Here is a 20,187-nt window from a genome sequence, read left to right on the forward strand (position 1 = left end):
CCTGATGCGGCCCAACCTCCCCGTACTCTGTCTCACTTGATTAGTTTGAGACCCCTGTTCTAAAACCCTTACCACGGTCCGCTTCTTGACCCGCTAGGCCACAAGTATTCCATAAAGCTTTTACGTACTCTTTCATGGATGGACTCTACCCATCTTTACTTCTCTGTCTCTCTAATTATTTGCTTGATATTCTCCAGGCTGATTAAATTAGCTTTTTCAGCCATAAGTTGCCCCCATACCAACATTTTGGGGAAACAGATGTGAAATTAGGCGATTTACTGCATAAAGGCGGGGCATAATTTCCCATTTTAAACATTTGTTAACTTATTTTTTCTGGTGGGAGTAAATTGTCCTGTCATTTTCATTTTATTGAAATTGAAGGAATGTCCCACATTTTCTGGATTTTATTTTTATTATTGGTGCAATTAAACATTCTAACTGTTCAATCAGTTCCGTTTAATTCCCAAGCATCATCTTTCAGGGAACAGCTTTAGTGATATCACCATTCAACAGATTATATCTGTACCGTTTTTTTGTCATATATCAGAATTCTAATTAGAATTTTTTAAAACTTTTTTAAGGTTTCATTTACATTATCACTAACTGATAATTAACAAAGGGATTTATATTAAAATGCATTAAAAGAACCCCATCAAAATAGTGTGTTGCACAGTGAAGTATCAGGTAAACTGTATCGCAGCACGGAGCCAGACTTGGACCTGAGTGGCATTTGGTAATTGGTCCCTTTCAGAATCGTTCAGAGCTAATTACTGAAGTTTTGCTTAATCACAGCTCTAGTTCTTTCACGGCAGAATATTCATTAGAACGGCCCTTTTACCTCCGCCTCCATTAGGTCCACGCTGTTTAAGTGGGATGCAAAACCAGCCAGCAACACACTGCAGGGTGGAATTTGTCATGTGGGACACTTGACATGAAATTTTTTTACCTTAAAATAATCATATATTTCATGGCATGGCATGTTTATCAGATGCTCTTATCCAGAGCAAATAAGTAGTTACAGGAAAAGTCCCTCTGGAGACACTCAGGGTTAAGTGTCTAGCTCAGGGACACAATGGTAGTAAGTCTGGTTTTAATATTTTTGGTCCTCTGGTTCATAGGCCTTGCTGTAAAGTGTGATTACTTTAAAATTGTAATTCATGTTATCTTTTCAATTATATTTTCCATATGACTCTTATTTAAAATCTCCCAGATTTGTCATAGTTACGAGGCCTGATGGACAATAATATTCTCAGCAATCCTCGCCTATAACCATTTTATCAGACCTCGTCAAGGGAAGGAGATGGGATGTTGCAGAAAGATGTTCATATTATGTCTCTTATACCAGGGACAAAGGCAGATCCCACCAGACCCCCCTCCCACCGATACACACACCTTCCCGAGCTGGTTATTAGGTGCCGCTCCAGCACCCTCCTATCCCTCCAAAGAGTGCCCGGCCGCCCCTCCCTCTCCGTGCTCCATCACAAGCAGCAAGCGCACCTCACAAAAATGGGGAATATAAAAGCACACGGATATTCCGGTTCTCTGTGATGTGACATGTATGATGTATGTGGACTGTGGCGCGCTGGCAGTGTCCGTTACAATGTAACGTTTTTAAACTATTCTGTTCTGTTCTGTGAGGATGCACTGTTTATTTTTATTTTTCCTCATCCCATTGAGACCACTATGACCAAGACCAAGACAAGACCGAGACCAAATAGAGTCAAGAACAAGACAAGACTGGACCGGTCTCAAGAACTACAGCACTACAACACATGGCAGACGTTCGAGCCTCAAATACACAAAATGCGGCTTTTTTTAATCATTAGAAACACACCAACTAACTGACAGGTTTTCAAAGTTTATTTAGCCAGAAAAACAAAAAAAAGACACATCAGGTGTACCTGTAGTTCATTGATATTCACTCTGCATGCCTTGTGTCCTGTCTCCTTCAGGCTCCTTCAGCTCGGCCACAAGCGCATGTGGGCAGCTGTTTTGTGAAGTGGGGCTCAAGGTGTGATTTGTATTTACCACTGGGGCATAAAAGTGAATTACACCCTGCAGCAAAACCACCAAACCTTCCCAGGCTCTGCTTTGGTGGGGGGTTGGCTGGGTGCTGAGTGTGGTGATGTAGAGAGTTTAGATTTCATAGGACTGGACTTGTGACAGCTTGACAGGTTCATGTAGCTGCTTTTAGCCTCTTATTTCCTACTGGTATTTATTTAAAGTGCAGCCCATGTGGTATCGGGTGTCGCTCTGTGTTTCTGTTTCCTTTTTTGCTGGGCAGCCGTCCGGTCGTGGACGGGCGCGCCGATAATCTGGTTAAATCTTCAGCACCACAGAGAGCGGCAGAGGTGCCAACCGTGTCCCTGTTCCAAGCAAAACTGGGCAGGACGTTACCACAATCTGAGCCTGGCATTGGTGGCCAACAGCAGAAAAGAACACACACACACACACACACACACAACTGAAGGCACACGCCGGTGTCTAACCAAGAGGAAAGCAGACACATTGTACACACACTTTATTATACACAAACACGACTTCAAATTTCCTGTAGTGTCGAACTGTCACGATGGCTGGACATGGCGAGGTAGGAGGATGCATACGCACAACGTCACAAAAACGGGGGGTTTAATACACAACTGACAAGACAAAGAAACATCACCAGACATCACCATGACCCGACGGCAAACAGACACAACAGGGCAGCTTTATACACTCATATAATTATACAACAGGTGAACATTACAGGAGACTAACATGAAACTCTGGTCCGAACTCCGGACCCGGAGTAACCCCTGCTGGACCGGATCATGACACCAACTAAAAAGAAAGCACAAAATGCACGCATTCACACAAAGACTCACACACACAGAAACAAACCGTTCCTCAATGCCTTGTAAGAAAACTACTGCCTGCTGCTGAATTCAAATCTATTTAGTAATGGAAATTTTATTCATAATCCTACGTGTTCTTTTTTCTTATTGTGTAGGAATTGGTTCATATATTGTCACAACTGCATGAGGTCGTACAATTAAAATGCTAATCCCGCTCCATTAGTGCTGACAGAGCACTCATCACCTCGGGTCCCGGCGTCGTCCCTGAGCAGCCGCGCTCCGTCACCCCCGGTTACCGGGCCGGCAGTGGCCTGGCCTGCATAGAAACGGCGTGTTTATCCTCTCTGGATGTGGGAGCGGGGTATCTGTCGCCATCTTCTCAGGGCTCGGGCCACTGGCTTTATTCAGGCAGGGCTTTGTGCTGCTGGGCTATTTAGGAAAGTTCCTCCCTCCTGCCTTCACTGCTGAATGAAGGGGTGTGCTGGAGCTGCCATGTTTATTGTGACATCGCAATTCCCTGTTCTAATTAAACGCTCCACTTGATCACTTCATGGGGTGAAAGGGATGGGGTGAGAACAGCAGAAAAAGAGAGAGAAGAAACAACTACAGACAAAAAAAAAGCACTCTCCAACCTCCCACCTCAATATAAAACCTCAGAGCTGAGCAATTACAGCTGCAGATTTGAGCAAAGGCCTGAGGGCAGAATCCCCTGCTTTTATTTACTCCACCCAAACACACACACACACACTGCTGTTGTTTTAGCTTTTAAAATATGTGGCCTTCAGGGACGTTCCCACTTTAAAGTCACATATTTCATTTTCCGGGGCTTCTGCTGAGGTCCTGAGACGAGCTGTAAATCTGAGACGAACCCCATTGTGATGAATGCAAAATGAATCCTGAGAACTTAATACTGTTCATTATTAGAAATAAATTTATCTATGTATGTTATTTTTAGAAGAACTATTAAATGTTGGAGTTATCAGCTCATTAGCAGTGGTGGCCTGAGGCAGTGGTGGCCTAGCGGGAAGGAAACGGACCCGTAATCAGAAGGTTGTGGGTTTCAATCCAGATCCGCAAAGATGCCACTGAGGTGCCACTGAGAAAAGTGCTGTCCCCACACACTGCTCCCCGGGCACCTGTCATGGGTGCCCACTGCTCACCAAGGGTGATGGTTAAATGCAGAGGACACATTTCTTTGTGTGCTGTGCTGCAGTGTTTCACAATTACAATTAGTTTCACTTTCACTCATAGTTAACTATTTTTGTTTTGGTCTAGCGTATTTGTACAGTTCTCCCAGTATCCCATGATACAAACATTTGCTCTGATATCCTGAGCTGCAAAAACTTTGGGGGAAAAAACTTCTCTTAAATATCATAATTATATTATTATCAAAAATGGCATTAAAATGTTAATTAAATAGAACTTGTTAATTTGGTAGGAAATCTGTATTTTGTGAAAGTCACTGGAAAGTCACCGAAGACTGCAGCCGTCCATATACATGCAGTCAGAGTGCCAGCGTAATCAGATGAGTCAGGAGGAGCCGTAACCTCGCCCAGCTCCATTTTTCATCACGTGAAGGAAAAACGCCCCGCCCGTCTGTCATCATCTTTGGCGGCACCCGCGCACAGTTCCTTAATCATCTACGCTCCAGATTGTCATTCCACTTCCTTCTCCAGGGGTCTTCAAGTCAATAAGTAGTGTCACCGCCCAGGTCCTTGGCTGTGGAGAGAGCCAGTAATTATGCTGACAGAATGCACCACAGCAAGCACACTTAAGGGCTGTTAAGCAGTCTTATCTTAATTGTGATTATACACGTTGAAGTTTGCTAATAAATTGGCAAATTGCTGAATAGCTTGACTTGGAAAGTCAGTAGATGCAGCTATGGATGAGTGGCAATGATCAATGGGGTCAAACACATAATTCTTTTGACTTTTATTGGTTGAACAACCTCTCTCAGATTCTCATTGCAATTAAGAGAACTCACTAGAGTAATAAAAACGAGTTTTGGTGGAAGATTTTCAAGAGAAATGGTACCTTTGGGTCCTTCAGAGATGAAAATTGGGTCGAGTAGCAGATGATTGGAGTTTGGAGTTTGTATGCATTGAGTGAAATGGAGATGGGAGAACGGCGGGGAAGGGGGTGGAAATTATCCTCCTCACCTCTCAGTAGGTGTCTCAGACCTCTCCACTGCAGAACAATGACTTTTTCTAAAGACTGACTCAGTTTACTTTTTTACTTTTTTTATATATATATATAATTTTTTTGCCTTGTGGTTCATGTTGATGTTTGCTGTTCATGATCACATCCCTCCTGTGACACACATTGGAGTGTTCAATAATTTTAACACTTGTCATTTCCACCCCGCAGAATGGCGAGTCGTCGCTCTTCGAGGTGAATATCCGCTACGTGGGTGGGCTGCTGTCTGCCTACTACCTGACTGGAAATGAGGTAAGATAAATCCCCGTCCCTTCTCCGCGGGGTTCTGTCCTAATCAGCACCTTGCTCTGTTCCAGTTTAGCTCAGCAGTTTACATGATGAATGGTCTGGGAACGTGTGAGAGAGATGTGAAAACACACACACACACACACACACACACAGGCAGATGCTTAGAGGACGAGGACACATTAAAGACTAGATGTATTTGTAATCCATAATCCGCACCCAATTCCTTAGGTCATAAAGCAGTAATAAAGCTCTATGTGTAATACGTGTATTAATTCTGTGCATTAATATTGTATTTCTGAGAGACCGTGTTGTTCGTCTCTCTTTTATCTGAAAGCTCAACGTTCTGGGCCTGACATCACTAATGAAAGCTGTCCACAGCAGCAGCAGGGAGGTTCTACGCCCCACAGCAGATATACTACCTGCATGAAAATAGAAGGAATGAAGCGAAAATTCAACAGATATGAGGAAAAAACTGGCAGATTAGATCAATCTCACCCGGTTCGGACCCATTCTCCCGGAGAGACGAGGGAAGTGAGCTGCTCTGGTGGGCGCAGAGTCCGTCTTAATCAGATCCGGGCCTGGCCGCTCGCACCCTCTCGAATGAGGGGAATATTGTAGCACCAGTGGTGCATGCTGGGTGAAGAATCTCGTCTAGCACCTTGTTTAACTCTCCTTCTCTTTCACTTTCTCTCTCACAACCTCGCATTTTTCCCATGATGACCGGCAGACTTAATGCTGTGGTTTGGGGCTTGGCCATGATATATCATGCCACAGAAGCCCCTGGGCGGGCATCCATCAGCATCGCATATGTGCTTGTGCGTGTTCGTGCATCCAGACACAATTTATGAGTGTCCCCTTTCCTCCGAGTGTCTTTGCCTACGTGGAGAAATTGAGAATCTACGGTTCAGCCTGTAAATCCTGTTCGCGTGGAACTTGCTCACCTTCAGTAGAACGCTACTGGCCGCCTGTCCCTGCTTAAACCCCAGACACATAATGCATGAGGGCACTAGGAGCCCGGCAGCAAAATGGCTCCCGCTGGGACGGAGAGAGGAACTGTTTATACGGCTGAAGCAGGCTGTCTCCAATCTGTCGGTTCCGTGGACTTCCCACCATGTGAGGACACTGCAGTTCAGATGTTTAGGGTCATTTAGACATGTTTTCCAGGGAAAAAATTATTAATTTGAATAGAAAATGAATAAAAAAGAATTATTGACACATTGACAAATTACTGACAAATTTTGTAATATGCTGCTGTGCCAGATACCTGCTTTTTTTCTCAGCTCTACTAAGATCATTAATAAAAGGCTTTTCTAATATTCAGTGAACTGATAGACTTCTCTTAGTGAAGACAACAATCCATCGGAACTCTAGATGAATCATGAATGAATCTTTACATTTATGCAGATATTTTGTTCATTAACACAGTCACTTAAAGAAACTTAACATTTTAAAGTCACTTGCTATAGGTATGGAATAGCAGGTGCCCCACCTGATGGTATAAAGTTGTCAGCTGCAATTTGGCAAACACTGTCTGAATCAGGACTTGGGGAACTGTCACCATGTTTAATTGGAGTGACTGTTGTGATGCTAGACTAATTGTACAAAATTACCAGTTTTGCATGGAACTGCACTGGAAGCACACCTAGAGACAAAACTAGAACTGGAGAAGAGGACTTTTCATTATAGCTGCATAAAAGGTCAGCATAGTAATTGTCTGATAATGTATTTGTATAGGAAACCATAGGAAACCAATGAAGCCAAAAGTCATGATTACGAGCCATTTTAAATATTTTGATCATATTCTTTTTTTTTATTCAATACTGGGCTTTTTCAATATCATACTTAGCTATAGATTGTATTCAAAACCTATGAAACTAAAAAATGTGAGCATGATGTCAAGTCAGCCCTAGCAAGCTACACATTTTCTCACACCTCCCTCACAATTTGACTGACTGCAGATGTTCCCCATTTCTAGATAGAGGTAGCCCTGAATCAGACTTGAAAAATAGACCTAATTAGCATAAAACAACTAGGCTCCACCTCTCTGGTACTGCACATCAGTTGAGTAGGGCTGTGTTCTAAAGTGCCTTTCATCAGTTCGTCTTTGTTCCGCCCCCACTGCGGTGAGTCCTTTCCAACCGTGGATGCCCATCTCCGTCTGTAATCTACCCCCAAGGGACTTGTTGCCACGGTAACCTTATTACCACCACAACCTCTCCCAGAGGAAATACGCACAGGAAGTGTTGCCATAGTGACCTTGTCATGAAGTGCGCGGAACATTAGGCAGTTCTGGTGGTCCAGGCATATGTTTGTGCGTGTGTGAGTGTGTTTAGCTCTCAGGATCCAAGAGTTCTCTTTGGAATAGCCTTCGAGAACCAGGAGAAAATTTCAATCTGCTCAGTGTGAGAAGGGCTTCCCATATTCCTTCACCGGCGCCCCCGAGGCTGGGGCCACTGATTAACTGTCTCTTGCCCTTTCTCTCAATGGCCTGAAACCTAATGTCCCTCTGCAGCCAACCTCCACCCATCCCAGCTGCAGCGGGGACTCAGAACCACCAGTTTAAACTCGGTGAGGGACTCCTTACCCAAAGAGTTGTGGGCAGGATTTAATCACTCACATTTTCCTGAGATGAGTTCATTTGCCTCCTTCTGTTCTTTCCCACTCCCTACAGTGCATTCTTGTGACCTACTTTAATTGGGACGAGTCTCATTTTCCAACTGAACACAGACAGCAAGTGGAGAAGGGGATGTTGCGTTAATGAAGCAGACACCCTGCCGCTCTCCGCCTGTCTCCTGCTGGATCATTTTGTGGCCTTGTTTCCTGCTGGTCCATACTAGTGAAGTCTGGAAGGGTGCAGGGTAGAGGGGTGGTTGAGAATGCAGTTGTGTGACTGTTGAGGGTATTAAAAGGGCAATAAACCTGCACAGGGCAGACTGTGTTCTGTTTTACCAGACTAAATTCCCATGTGAGGCCTCATCCTGGTGTTTAGTGACCTTGTGCCGAGATTAGACAATGACATGACTCTAATGGCTGCACAAAGCCACATATTGCATATTTAAAAACAAAAAAATAAAATGTAACCTTTATATTCGGTCAGATTTCACTTTTAAAGTTCACAAAATATTGATTTGTAAAATTGATAGTAACATTTTTACACACTGGTGGAAACTGCGTCTTTGCACACAAGGATGATGTTGTGGACAGTTAAATGTCGCTATGTTTAAAATATAGTCCTCACGTTTGTACTTCCAAATTTGCACTAAAAGTGCACTAATGTAACAAAAGCCCTGGCCCTGATGTCCTTTTTTCATGAGTGACATTTCGTGTAAAATGGATGTATGGTTACATAATTTTGATAGGTTCTAATCACTCACACCTAATGAGTGATGCCTGTAAGTGATCAGGACCAAACACATAATGTGTAATTAGCACCGACAGGGCATCACAATAATCAAGAGCACAAAACAAGTATTCCTTAATGTAATAATAATTATTATTAATTATTTAAGGCAATCAATTTCCATAAGTTACAACCAAGTGTTTGTCGTGGGTTTGGTCTGGGTTCTTCAGTTTCTTCACCAACCAACGGCTCAGACACTAGGTGGATTTGGGGACAAGTTTAGGATTCATGAAAAATGTAAACTATATTGTATAGCTATGTGGATAAAAATGCATTTATTATTTCTTTTAGTAAATACTTGCTACTACAGTAATAAAGTACAGTATTCACAGCCAGTTGTGGCTCATTTTGACCTGCATTCAATCATTGAAACAATTGAAACATGACCCTGACGTCGGTGCTTGCTACCTTCTGTTCTGTGGGGTAGAGGTTTTCCACACATGTTCATACATCATATACAGGCCATTACACACACCCTTGAATATAATCATGTATGCATTATATGTATGTAAGTGCAAAAAAATTGAATGTAGTTGTGTTTTGTAAATAAACATTTTCCTTTTTGCGATCAGTTCATAAATATCAGGTTTAGTATGTCAGTGTTTTGGCACTCATTATTATAATTAATAGTTACATACCCACACTCAACCCACATACACATGTATGCTCAACAATGCTCACATAAATATTGTCATGCACATTCCTGTGGTCATCCAGTCAAACAAAAACACTCAAATACACACACACAAAGGAATCCAGTGTCCGGTGTGGCATAATTCTCACGCACAAAAAGTCATTTTATTGAACGTTGATGGTTCATTACCTAAGTGAACCTAACCCCCTATGAGTTGCCATTTCTTTTCATTTAATAACGCCCCACTCCTTTATTGTATTTCAATGACTTTACTCTTCAAGCTCATTACACCTTATGTAGCTTTTAGCTAATGACTCATGTAGAAGCTCACAGTCGATTGGAGCCTCCTCCTTTCATTGCTCTCAGCTGTTAAGCCTTCATCATAGGCCCCTCCCCCATCCTCCCCATCGCCACGGTCCTGTCCTCCACACTGCACACCGGTAGACTGCGCTGCCCCCAACGCACACGTGTAATCAAAGAATCCTTCCACTCACAATGCAAGAATCTGAGTCGGATTCAGACAAAAGCTCAGTAATTCATGGACCCAGGATTATAGGGGCTTAAAGATGGATGGGGAAAGTGTATTTCTCTTGAATGTGTATTTGGATGCCTGTTTTTTATAATTTTTTTCTACACTTTGTACAAGAGCTTAAGGCTCTTTGTTACAAATTGCTTTTTTCCGCGATAGATGAAAGTGGATCACCACAATCATGCCCTAGTCTACTGCGGTCTGTGTTTGTGGCTCAAGTTATTTAAAGAAACCTCAGCTGAGCTCTCCTTGCTACTTTGCAATCTCAGTGAATAGAGTGTAAGACTGTCTGATATGAATGCATTTTTGACAAGCAGGCTATTATCTGGACAATGTAAAATTGTGCTACTGTTTTTTTTATTACCCAGCTGGCATGAATGGTTCATTCAGGTCCCTGAGAAATAAAATGCCTTTATTTGTGGTTAAAGGTGAATTGGGGACTTTAAATTGGCAGTAGGTGTGAGTGAATGGTTTGTGTAGCCTGCGGTGGTCTGGTGTCCCAGCCCTGCACCCTGTGACCCAGGTTAGGCTCTGGCAGGCACGACCCTAGTATGGACCCTAGTGGTTTCTGATTAAACGTTCTTATCTTTTCACCATTCTTCTATTGAAAGGATACACTGTATTGGTAGGTGACTATGAAAATGACATAAAGCAAATAATATGACCCTCAGTCACCACTTCAAGACTTATGGGGTACAGCATGTCCTACCATCTCAAATGCAGAATTTCATTTGGTAGACCATAGTCCATCTGTCCAGTTGTATAAGAGGGACTGTGGATTCTGTTGTAAGGAGATCTTCACTGAGACTCTTTTGTTGCTTTTTTTGTTGTCCTTTGTCACTCGCCTAGACTCTTTACAAAGAGCAGCTTTTGTGGACCGGAGGTTGAATTGCAGCAGTGATGGGCTCCATGTGAAATCCGAGTGATTGGCATGGAGCTGTGGTGGGCATGGTGAACTGCCAGGGGATGTCAGTGGAGCTGCAACAAACTGGGACATGAAGGCTTTTGTTGTCCTTTAATTCCTGATGAATATTCAACGCTCATTTCAGAGTTGTGGCTTCCCTCCTCCCCGTCTCTAAGGTTTCAGAGAGGCTTCGGCTCCACGCGTTAATGAGTGTTAAGATGGAGCTGGGGGGGGTTGGCGTGAGCCCAGATGAACAAGAGTTCAACCCAAGAGAGGAAAAAGAAAGAGTGAAGCAGAAAGAAGGGGGGGGGGTTTAGAGTTCAGATTGCGAGTCACGACATCTGCCTTGACCGTCGGCGACACGGCTAAACAAATTGGACCTGGCAGATCATTACGCCGCCGTTAATGAAGTTGGGCCTTTTTTCCTCTCTCCACAATGCTTACAGACCCGCCCGTTCTTTACGGCCTCATTAAGGCGGCCTCCGTCTGGCTGTGTTCGTCTTTGAATCATGCTCTGCTCCGCTCCACAGCAATTTGCCTCATGCCGCGGCCCTGGGGGAAGAATTGTGGAGGTTTAGAGGTTCAGGAGGGCAGAGACAGGAAACCTGGTCGGTTTTCGCCTGTCTTAAGAAAGGCAGTAATTGGCCGTGTGCGTGTCACGCTCTGACTAGTCTTCCGGCCGCGAAGCAGGTAATGAGAGGACAGTGGATCAACATTGCGTGCGCGTTAACTGAATATATGACCCCTGGGGGGACACTGAACCCACCGTCAAGACAATTGGGCAGTAGGGGTGTTTATTGCGCTCATAAACCTTATGTTGAGTCCAGTGTCCAGTGATTCGTAATTAAGAAGGATGGTGATAAAAGGATTGCCGCTCGTGGATTAAAGGCTGCTGATTTAAACAATGCAGAGAGGTATTGATCTCCGTGGCATTCACTCCCAATCGATGCTTCCCTGAACGAGCAAACAGCCTGAGGCGATGAGTTTGTGTCTGATTTGTAGCCGACGAGGTGCTGGGGGCAGCCTGACGTTTACACCCACCTCCATCACATGCCGCAGTCCACAGTAAAATGAATGAATTTTCTTCTCAAATCTATACTTCATTTCAATGATCTTGTTTTCAGTATGATTCATATGGATTCAGCCTTATAGCATTATGGACTTTTGCTCAAGGGCGCAACAGCTGCCAGTCACAGGAATCAACCTCACAACCTTCCACTGAACCACTACCTTCAGTTCCCTGCAGGTCATGGTAACACACGCAGCAGGATTTAATGCAGAGCTACTCACTTCTTTTTCGATCAAAAATCAGTACATCGGATGCTTCACTGACATGCGGTCCTGACGAGTTCTCTTGAGTTTTCTGTAAAACAGACCTATAGATGTGTATGCCTACATATCCTGCATCCAGGTCTCTGCGCTGTGGGCTAAATCTGGACAACACAGACCTCAGTGATCTGAAGGAACAATAAGAGTCATCAAAGGTGCAGTGGTGGCCTAGCGGTTAAGGAAGCGGCCCCGTAATCAGAAGGTTGCCTGTCATGGTTGCCCACTGCTCACCAAGGGTGATGGTTAAAAGCAGAGGACACATTTCGTTGTGTCACCGTGTGCTGTGCTGCAGTGTTTCACAATGACAATCACTTCACTTTCAAATGGTGAGGTCCTGCCCTTTGATGTTGAGGTGATGGGAAGTCATATACATAGATACTTGGCCATCAGGGGAAATGAGAGGATGAGCCAAGTATAGTCTGGATAACAATGAGAGGAGAACCCATACGTGGCCATTACATCTCCAACTGATCCACCAGTATCCCTTCACTTATCGACAGCCATTCACTTCTGCAGTTCTCCTTCAGTCAGTCGATTACTCATAAACCATGTAAACCATCTTGCAGGTTCTGAAGGACAGGCCAGGGAGAGGCTTCTGCAGGTCATGTTCACTCTGCTTTGCTTTGCTCCAGAGAAAGTTCAAGTAAAAGGAGGAAAAATCATTTTGATCACACCTTGTTTTTGTTTTTGGGGAGCACATCAATACCGGCCATGCCAAAGAGTCACAGAGCATTCCGACAGGGTCGAGCACCTCGGATCTTTATTCTCAACACACCGCCGCCAAGGCTGCGCGTCCCGTCCATCCACATATCAGCTAACGCTGTGAGTTACCAGCGGGGAGAGCAGGGCGAGGAACAAGAGCAGCTCTGCTGCCAAAATATCAAACACCGTCACCCATCAAACACCCCGGATCCTGCAAACAACAGTGCGGCGAAGCGGAGAGAATGCAGCCATCTGAAGATGCGGGGGGCATACAAACACACCAGCCAAAAGAACTGCACCAGGATGGCCAAAAAGGGAAAGTTACTGCAGACTTTATTGCGAGGATCGTGGCAGGCTGCACGTCAGCGTCAGTCTCCATCTTAAAATTGATCTGCAGTCTGATTCTTTATCTGTTTGATGCCTTGCTATATCACAAAGGGCTTTAAACGTGAACTTGCTCCCAGCGGGCTTGCTTAAAGGCATAATTGAATGCAGATTTATTTACTTGACGATTCTGTGGCGAGTTGTGTAGAGCATTAAAGCAGCACATTACCAGTTGGTTAGGGGGTAAACAGTGTCCATGGGCTTATTCAGTGACTTCTTCTGACCTGTGCTCATCATTTGCAGGCAAACTCGGTATGTTTTAAATGATTCATCTTCCCCTAGTTTAGTCTGCCTTGTGGTCCCAGTACTATTTGATGGGTTTTTGTAATTGATATGTTTCTCCTGCTTTAGTGCAACACAGTTAGCCGATGGTCTTCATGGTGAGATTAGGAAATGACTCCCTTTTGGGTATCACTGTGGATCTGCTTCCTTTTTGGAAATAAATTACAATGTGAAATAATACTAATGAAGCTGGACCTGTGTTAGTGAACATCTTACCAGTAAAAGGACAAAGCAGGCAGTAGCATGGAGCACCCAGATTCAGAAAAAGAATGATCCGACTCAAGGCAGGTCACACTGGTCAAAGCACAGGGTAGACACCACTAATGGACACAGCATGTCTTGGCACCACAGAACAAAAACCCAGTAGGTGGAAAACAAAAATGTCAAGGACACAGGAGAGTAGAAAACAGCAAGAGCAGCAACTAAATGCAAACTTTCTAGACTACTACTGAACTGCTTGAATTCAGAATATATTCAGATAATAGGAAATTATATATTATATAACATATAATATAATTATATTATATAATTTTATATCTATAGATATGTGTGTGTGTGTGTGTGTGTGTGTGTGTGTGTATATATATATATATATATATTCAGACAATATAAAATATTTTATTAAAATATGTAATAAATGTTAATAGAGGTTTTAGTTTATAGGTGTACGTAGCCCTGATCCTATCGTCCTAATATCTGAATTATTTCACACCAGAGTATTGACGTGGCTGTGGGTGACAACTCATTCCATTCATTCCCATTTAGGTTTAGTGATATAGAAATCTAGATTCGGTTATGAAGCAGAGACTCCAGTTTGTATTTTGGTCATGAATGGTGTCATTCTACCTGTTATGTCTGATTTTGTGCAGCATGATGCTTACACTCATTTATTAACTCCAAAGAAGACCTAAGCACAACAACAGCAGGCAATGTTCTGTTACTCTATTGCTTTGACTCTCTGTCTAAAGTGAATAAGCACAGAAAATCTCTCTTTTGTCCCTTTGGGAGGTCATAGCCCCCATTCCCGAGATCCGGCTGCCGCTTCTCCTCCTCATCTCGATTGACAGACAGCAGGCTTAGTGTAATTCACTTGTCAGATCAGCCAATATTCACAGTACATTTCCCTGTGCGCTCTTCATCTCTAGTGGCAGTTTGAGGGCATGACTTAAGGCCTCTGACCCCAATACTGACCCCGGCATTGGTCAGGAAATTGAAAATGTGCAGTGTGGCAGAGGAGATTTTCATTTGATTTCCTTAAAATACACTCAGTGTTGTTCCTTGCTGAGTCAGCATCCTCTGCAAGGTCCTAAAGTAAAATATTCTTCATTCTGAAGTGTGTCTGGAATTACATTCATTTTTCCCCTCGGTAATAGCATGAGGGATTGACAGATTTAATTTAGCTTTTGATTTCTCCCCTCGTCCAAAGGGGATTTTATGAGGTGGTCCCACACCAGAAAAGCGAAATTGCATTCTAATGCTGTAATGTAATATATTCCTCCATATGCATGTAAACCAGTTCCGTTGTTCTGGGCTGGGGTCCAAGCGCAGGAAAACATGCCGAATGGTAATGTGTCTTCAGATTGGCTTTTTTTTTTTTGAAAAATGGCAAGTCGACATCATGATTACAGAAATACTTCTAAACAAATATTCAGACTTTCATTTGCATGAAACCCTCTTTGTTTGGAATTGGAATAAGATGGATTTTGTTTCACTCCCACATCCTCCCAGTAATGGCAGGTTGGGCAGAATGATGTGATTTGAGGCTGGAGATCTGGTGGACAAGGCTGATCCATCCCTCCATTTTGGACGGTGGGGGCACTGATTGGACCTGCCCAGCCTCATTGCGCCACCATCACGACCCCGCACCACCCTGGAGATGATGGATGAGTCGTGGAAAAAACCACAAACACTGATTCCCTCTCTCTCCTGCACACAGTCCCTGAGCTGGGTGTCTCACGCACCAGAACCTGCAACCTGGTCCTGGTTCAATTTATAGCTCAGTGGCTCTTAATTAAATTGGATCTTGGTTCTCATTTAAAATTCACATCAGTTTATGAAATATGAATGTTCTCAGTTTTTCTGGACTAAAAATGTACAAAATTATACATAGCTGATTACGTTTAATTAGTGATTTATGTTTACCTTTACCTTCTAGTTATGATGTTTAAAATTGCCCAAAATGCATGTGTAATTCCGATTTTCGGAATGTTGTTACTGTCACCACAGATGTTCATACTGGAAATATTCAACAGAGTGGAAAATGTCTGTTTTGTTCAGCTCCAGCAGAAGGCTGCATATGGATTTAATTGATTTATTCAAGGAACGTGAGAGCCATTGACTCACACACCTGACAAGCTCCCTGCTCCTGACTTTGTATGTTTCATTATGTTTGTCATGCTTAGTGAGGCGAAGACTTGCTTGAGGTACAAAAAACTAATTACAAAGTGAGTTGCATGATGCACACACACACACAAACTACTGCCCAAGCTATCCTCGGGCGCTGGTGGCTCGCTGGTGTCCATGGTAACATAAGAGTCAGAGACGGCGACAGATGAGGATAGAGAAAGGACCACGAAGCACGTGGCTCATTAATTCCCTCAATGCACTTGAAAAAAAGTCCTATAGTCATGATGCAATTGGACCTGGCCAGTGTCTGAGAAAGAGGCCGCCTGGTTTCTCAGATATCAAATGCTCAGGTTTTTACACTTCAAAGAACAGTAAACATTTGTTCACAGGGAGCTCATGGGAAGATCTGCTCGTGACAGTAATCACTCTGTAAACACAAACGACAATAAGCCCCCTTCCTTCAGGCCCTCCTGTGGAGGATTAGACCCAAAACGTGGGAAGGCGAATATTAAACGTTTGGTGGCTGCATGGTAGCCTTGCCGAGGGCTTGGGGCTGCCCATGTGCTGCTCTGTTAGCTTGTAATTACATTCCAGGGCCCTGTGGTTCCGTCGTCTGTTGTCTCATCCCCCTGCGCTGACATTCTGATCAGCTCTGAGAAGTGACTCGGTCGCAGCTCAATTCTCCACGGCCAATCCCGCCGTTAGTTCTGCCGTCCTGCACACGCTCTTCCAATTTCGCATCGCTCGCTGCGGCGCGGTCGAGGGGAATCGAAGGCCCAGAGTGAGCCCCGGCCACGCCGACGGTGAACTCGGTTTCGGTGATCCAATTCTTACCCGTAATTGTGCTGTTTACCACCGGTGGTAAATGCTCAGACTGTGACTTAATGATATCAATCAGATCAAATTTGAGAGTTGCTGTTTTTTTTTTAGCTTTATGCTAATGAGAATGTAATGAGGGCATATTTGGTCTAATCTCGTCTTTGGTGATTGCGGCTCATCACGTAATCGTCGCGGTGGATAGGCTTTTGTTTGAGCCTCAGCACAGGCAGGAAGGAAAAAGAATTGAGCAAAAGCCTATTCATCCCCCCACCCACTCATTCACTCTCTCTCCCTCTCTCTCTGTGATGCTGCTCTGGATTCGTAAGAACATGAAGCGTTTCGTGTCCGTCCTCCTTCCTGCTTCCTGCGCTCCGTCCTTCCCTGGACATTCGTTACGCTGCTGCTCTCAGGGGTAATAAACAAATGCAACGTGGATTTGACAATGTTCCATGCAGCGCGTGGAGACGGCCCGCAGACCTGGGCAGCTCCTTATCATGCACCAGCCCCTTCAGGTGATAAGATGTTAAATGGGAACATTGTGGTGCGTCCAGCTCTGACAATATTAGTCATTTCCTTCATGTGTCATGCTGTTATTTGCAGCCTAATATTATAATAGAACAGATATTGGCGGGTTGCTGAGGGAGCATGTTAGTAGAAACCAGGGAATAAATTCGCTTGAGCGGCGGCTGCTTAGTAGGTGCAGCCTGTGAAACACACATCTGTCCCACCAGGCCTGCGGCACACAGTAACATACGACAGTAAAGGCATCTGGGAGTGGGAGGGGCACTGAACAGTGGGAGGGGCAGCAGTGTGCACTTCTCAACACTTAACAAGAAGTCCGGGTCACAGGCTTAAAACTATTCACAGTGGTACATTGTTAAGTTAAAATACATTAAAAACGTGGCATCATATAATATAGCTAACGTTCCTTAATAGCCATGTTCTTGCTATGGCATCTGTGTACACTGTACACAGACAGAATATTTCTGTGTAAATATATTATATTCTTGTTACTGAGTATTATTGTGTGAGGTGATGGAGTCAGGCCCTGTCAGCTGTGTGTAGTGAGACCTCATTGCGGTGGTGTATTCATGGTGACCAGGTATACCGGTTTATATAGTCCTACATCCTGCATTTTTAGATAATGTCTGTTCATTTGATGGTTTAAATTGCCGGTAAAAAATTCTGCAAAAATCTGTTCCGTTTTTTTGTATGTATTAATCTCACAGCCCCACTGACACCCAGTAGCTGAGCGGAGAGGACCAAGGAATCAAAGAGGCTGTTATGATCGTTAGTCAATCGGACCTCTATTCACCAGCATAAATGTGAACAATGTGTCTAAAAGCCGCCAGATGTCTTGCTGTATTTTGTCGTCTTAGCCAAAAATTTAATTTTGTGTGTATAAATATGAAATTTTGCAAGCAGAGATCTCTTTATCCATTTGCTCCCCATGCAAGTGATTTTTTTTTCTCCACAGATGACATTTAGCATTAATGAATTTTAGCTATCGTTGTCTTACACATTTGCGCTACTCGTCCCACATTTGTCTTTCCTCCTGATCCTGCCCTGTTGTAGCTTTGAAGGCTGCGTTGTTACGGTCAGTGTTAGGCTAAAGTCTTAAAATGACCCCTTGCCGTCAAATCAGGCTACAGTGACAATGGCAGCTTTAATCTGTGTGCTTCCCCAGGGTCACATGACCTCTTTCTGACAGGAAGGCATGTTTCCATCATTAATTCAGAGATACAAATTAGGTTCAGCGTTGGGTTGTTTCTGCTTTATTTTTCTGAGCTCAGCCCATCCTTTGTTCTGGATTATTGGATTAACCGATGACGTACTTGATGCAGCAGTTTTTAATAAGAAAAAATAATAATCTGATGTAAAAGAACTAATCTAGGTGTAACTAATTCTAGATGACTTTGTGAGATGCTCACTGTTGACAGTGGGACAAAAAAGTATTTGGCATCAACCGATTGTGGAAGTTGTCCCACTTGAGAGAGGTCTGTAGCTTTAATTTTGGGTACACTTCAACTGTAAGAGTCAGACTGATAAAAAGTAATCCAGGAAATAACATTATGTGTTTAAAGAATTTATTTGTATAATGGTGCAGAAAATAAGTATTAAAAAAAAATAAGCAGTGAGGACCTTCCAGCAGGACAATGATCCCAAAGGCACCGCCAGGGCAACAAAGGAGTGGCTATGTAAAAAACATTACAAGGTTTTACAAGGTCTGCAGACCTCAATCCAATAGCAAATCTGTGCCCATCAACAGCCTCAAAACATCACAGATCTTGAGAATATCTGCATAGAAGAATGGGCCGAAATACCAACTGCAGTGTGTACAAACCAGGAAACCCCTGCCATTGCCAACCAAGGTTACATTACAAAGTGTTGGTGAATTTTTCTTATTGACAAAATACTTATTTTCTGCATCATTATACAAATAATTCCTTAGAAAACATCAACCTGGATCAACCTGGGGCAGTGGTGGCCTAGCGGTTAAGGAAGCGGCCCCGTAATCAGAAGGTTGCCGGTTCGAATCCCGATCCGCTAAAGTGCCACTGAGGTGCCACTGAGCAAAGCACCGTCCCCACACACTGCTCCCCGGGCGCCGGTCATGGCTGCCCACTGCTCACTCAGGGTGATGGGTTAAATGCAGAGGACAAATTTCACTGTGTGCACTGTGTGCTGTGCTGCTGTGTATCACATGTGACAATCACTTCACTTTTCTTTTTTTTTTTTCTTTTTTCTTTTTTTACATTCTGTCTCTCACAGTTGAAGTGTATGTATGATTAAATTACAGCCCTCTCTCATCCCTGAGTGGGACAACGCCCCCCAACCCACAGTACAAGTAACATTTAACAAACGCCCAAGCATATTAAGTAACTACGACCTCTGACATTTGTGTGACTATGCTGTCCTCGGTGACATGCAGCGGCATGACTATGTCACATACAACTTTTCAGGATAAGGTAAAGCACATATGAATCACCTTGTGTCATTTTCTGTTACTCAACAGACTGAAATGTATTCACAAATCCCCTGTGGTTGCTTTAATCCGGGGTTGTTATATCCCACAATCGCCATGAGGTCAGTAGATATCAGGCTGGAAAGACAGCAGCTCTAAACTGAATGTCTGCATTAAAAAAAAAGTTCTTTTATGTTCTTTTTTGGACACATTAGTATGCAATTTAAGCATATTTAATTTATTATGCTTTGGGTGCTTTATAGATTGGATCTTCTTTTTTTTATTAAAATGAGGGTGCATGATATATAAAGGAAGATTTATGTGAACAAATCCCATTCCTTGCTTTTGTCCGAAGAGCCTTTTAGCACAGTGTGTTATTCTTTTGGTTCAAAACCAATTTAAGGCTGAATGGAATGAAGACTGCTCCTCTCCCATTCTCCTTCCAATCATCACATTGTTGATTAAATCAGCAAGATAATGTTCAGCAGCCTAGTTTGTCCAAGCTGTCTCCCAAAACAGGGCCTGTAATGGAAACTAGCTGGTTCCAGCAGCTGCCTAGGAGCTGCCGTTGGATTGGTGACATCCATGTAAATAAATAAATGAAGAACGTG

General features: G+C 43.5%; 1 protein-coding gene across 1 annotated transcript in view; it reads left to right on the forward strand.

Moving 5' to 3' along the window:
- Window positions 1-20,187, forward strand: part of LOC114789936 (mannosyl-oligosaccharide 1,2-alpha-mannosidase IA) — a 155,675-nt gene that overhangs the window by 107,996 nt on the left and 27,492 nt on the right. Inside the window, exon 4 of the mRNA XM_028979422.1 lies at window positions 5,205-5,285. Within this exon, the coding sequence (XP_028835255.1) occupies window positions 5,205-5,285 (81 nt within the window). The remainder of the gene's footprint in view (window positions 1-5,204; window positions 5,286-20,187) is intronic.

This window comes from Denticeps clupeoides, chromosome 5 (genome assembly GCF_900700375.1).
Source record: "Denticeps clupeoides chromosome 5, fDenClu1.1, whole genome shotgun sequence".
NCBI classification, from domain to species: Eukaryota; Metazoa; Chordata; class Actinopteri; order Clupeiformes; family Denticipitidae; genus Denticeps; species Denticeps clupeoides.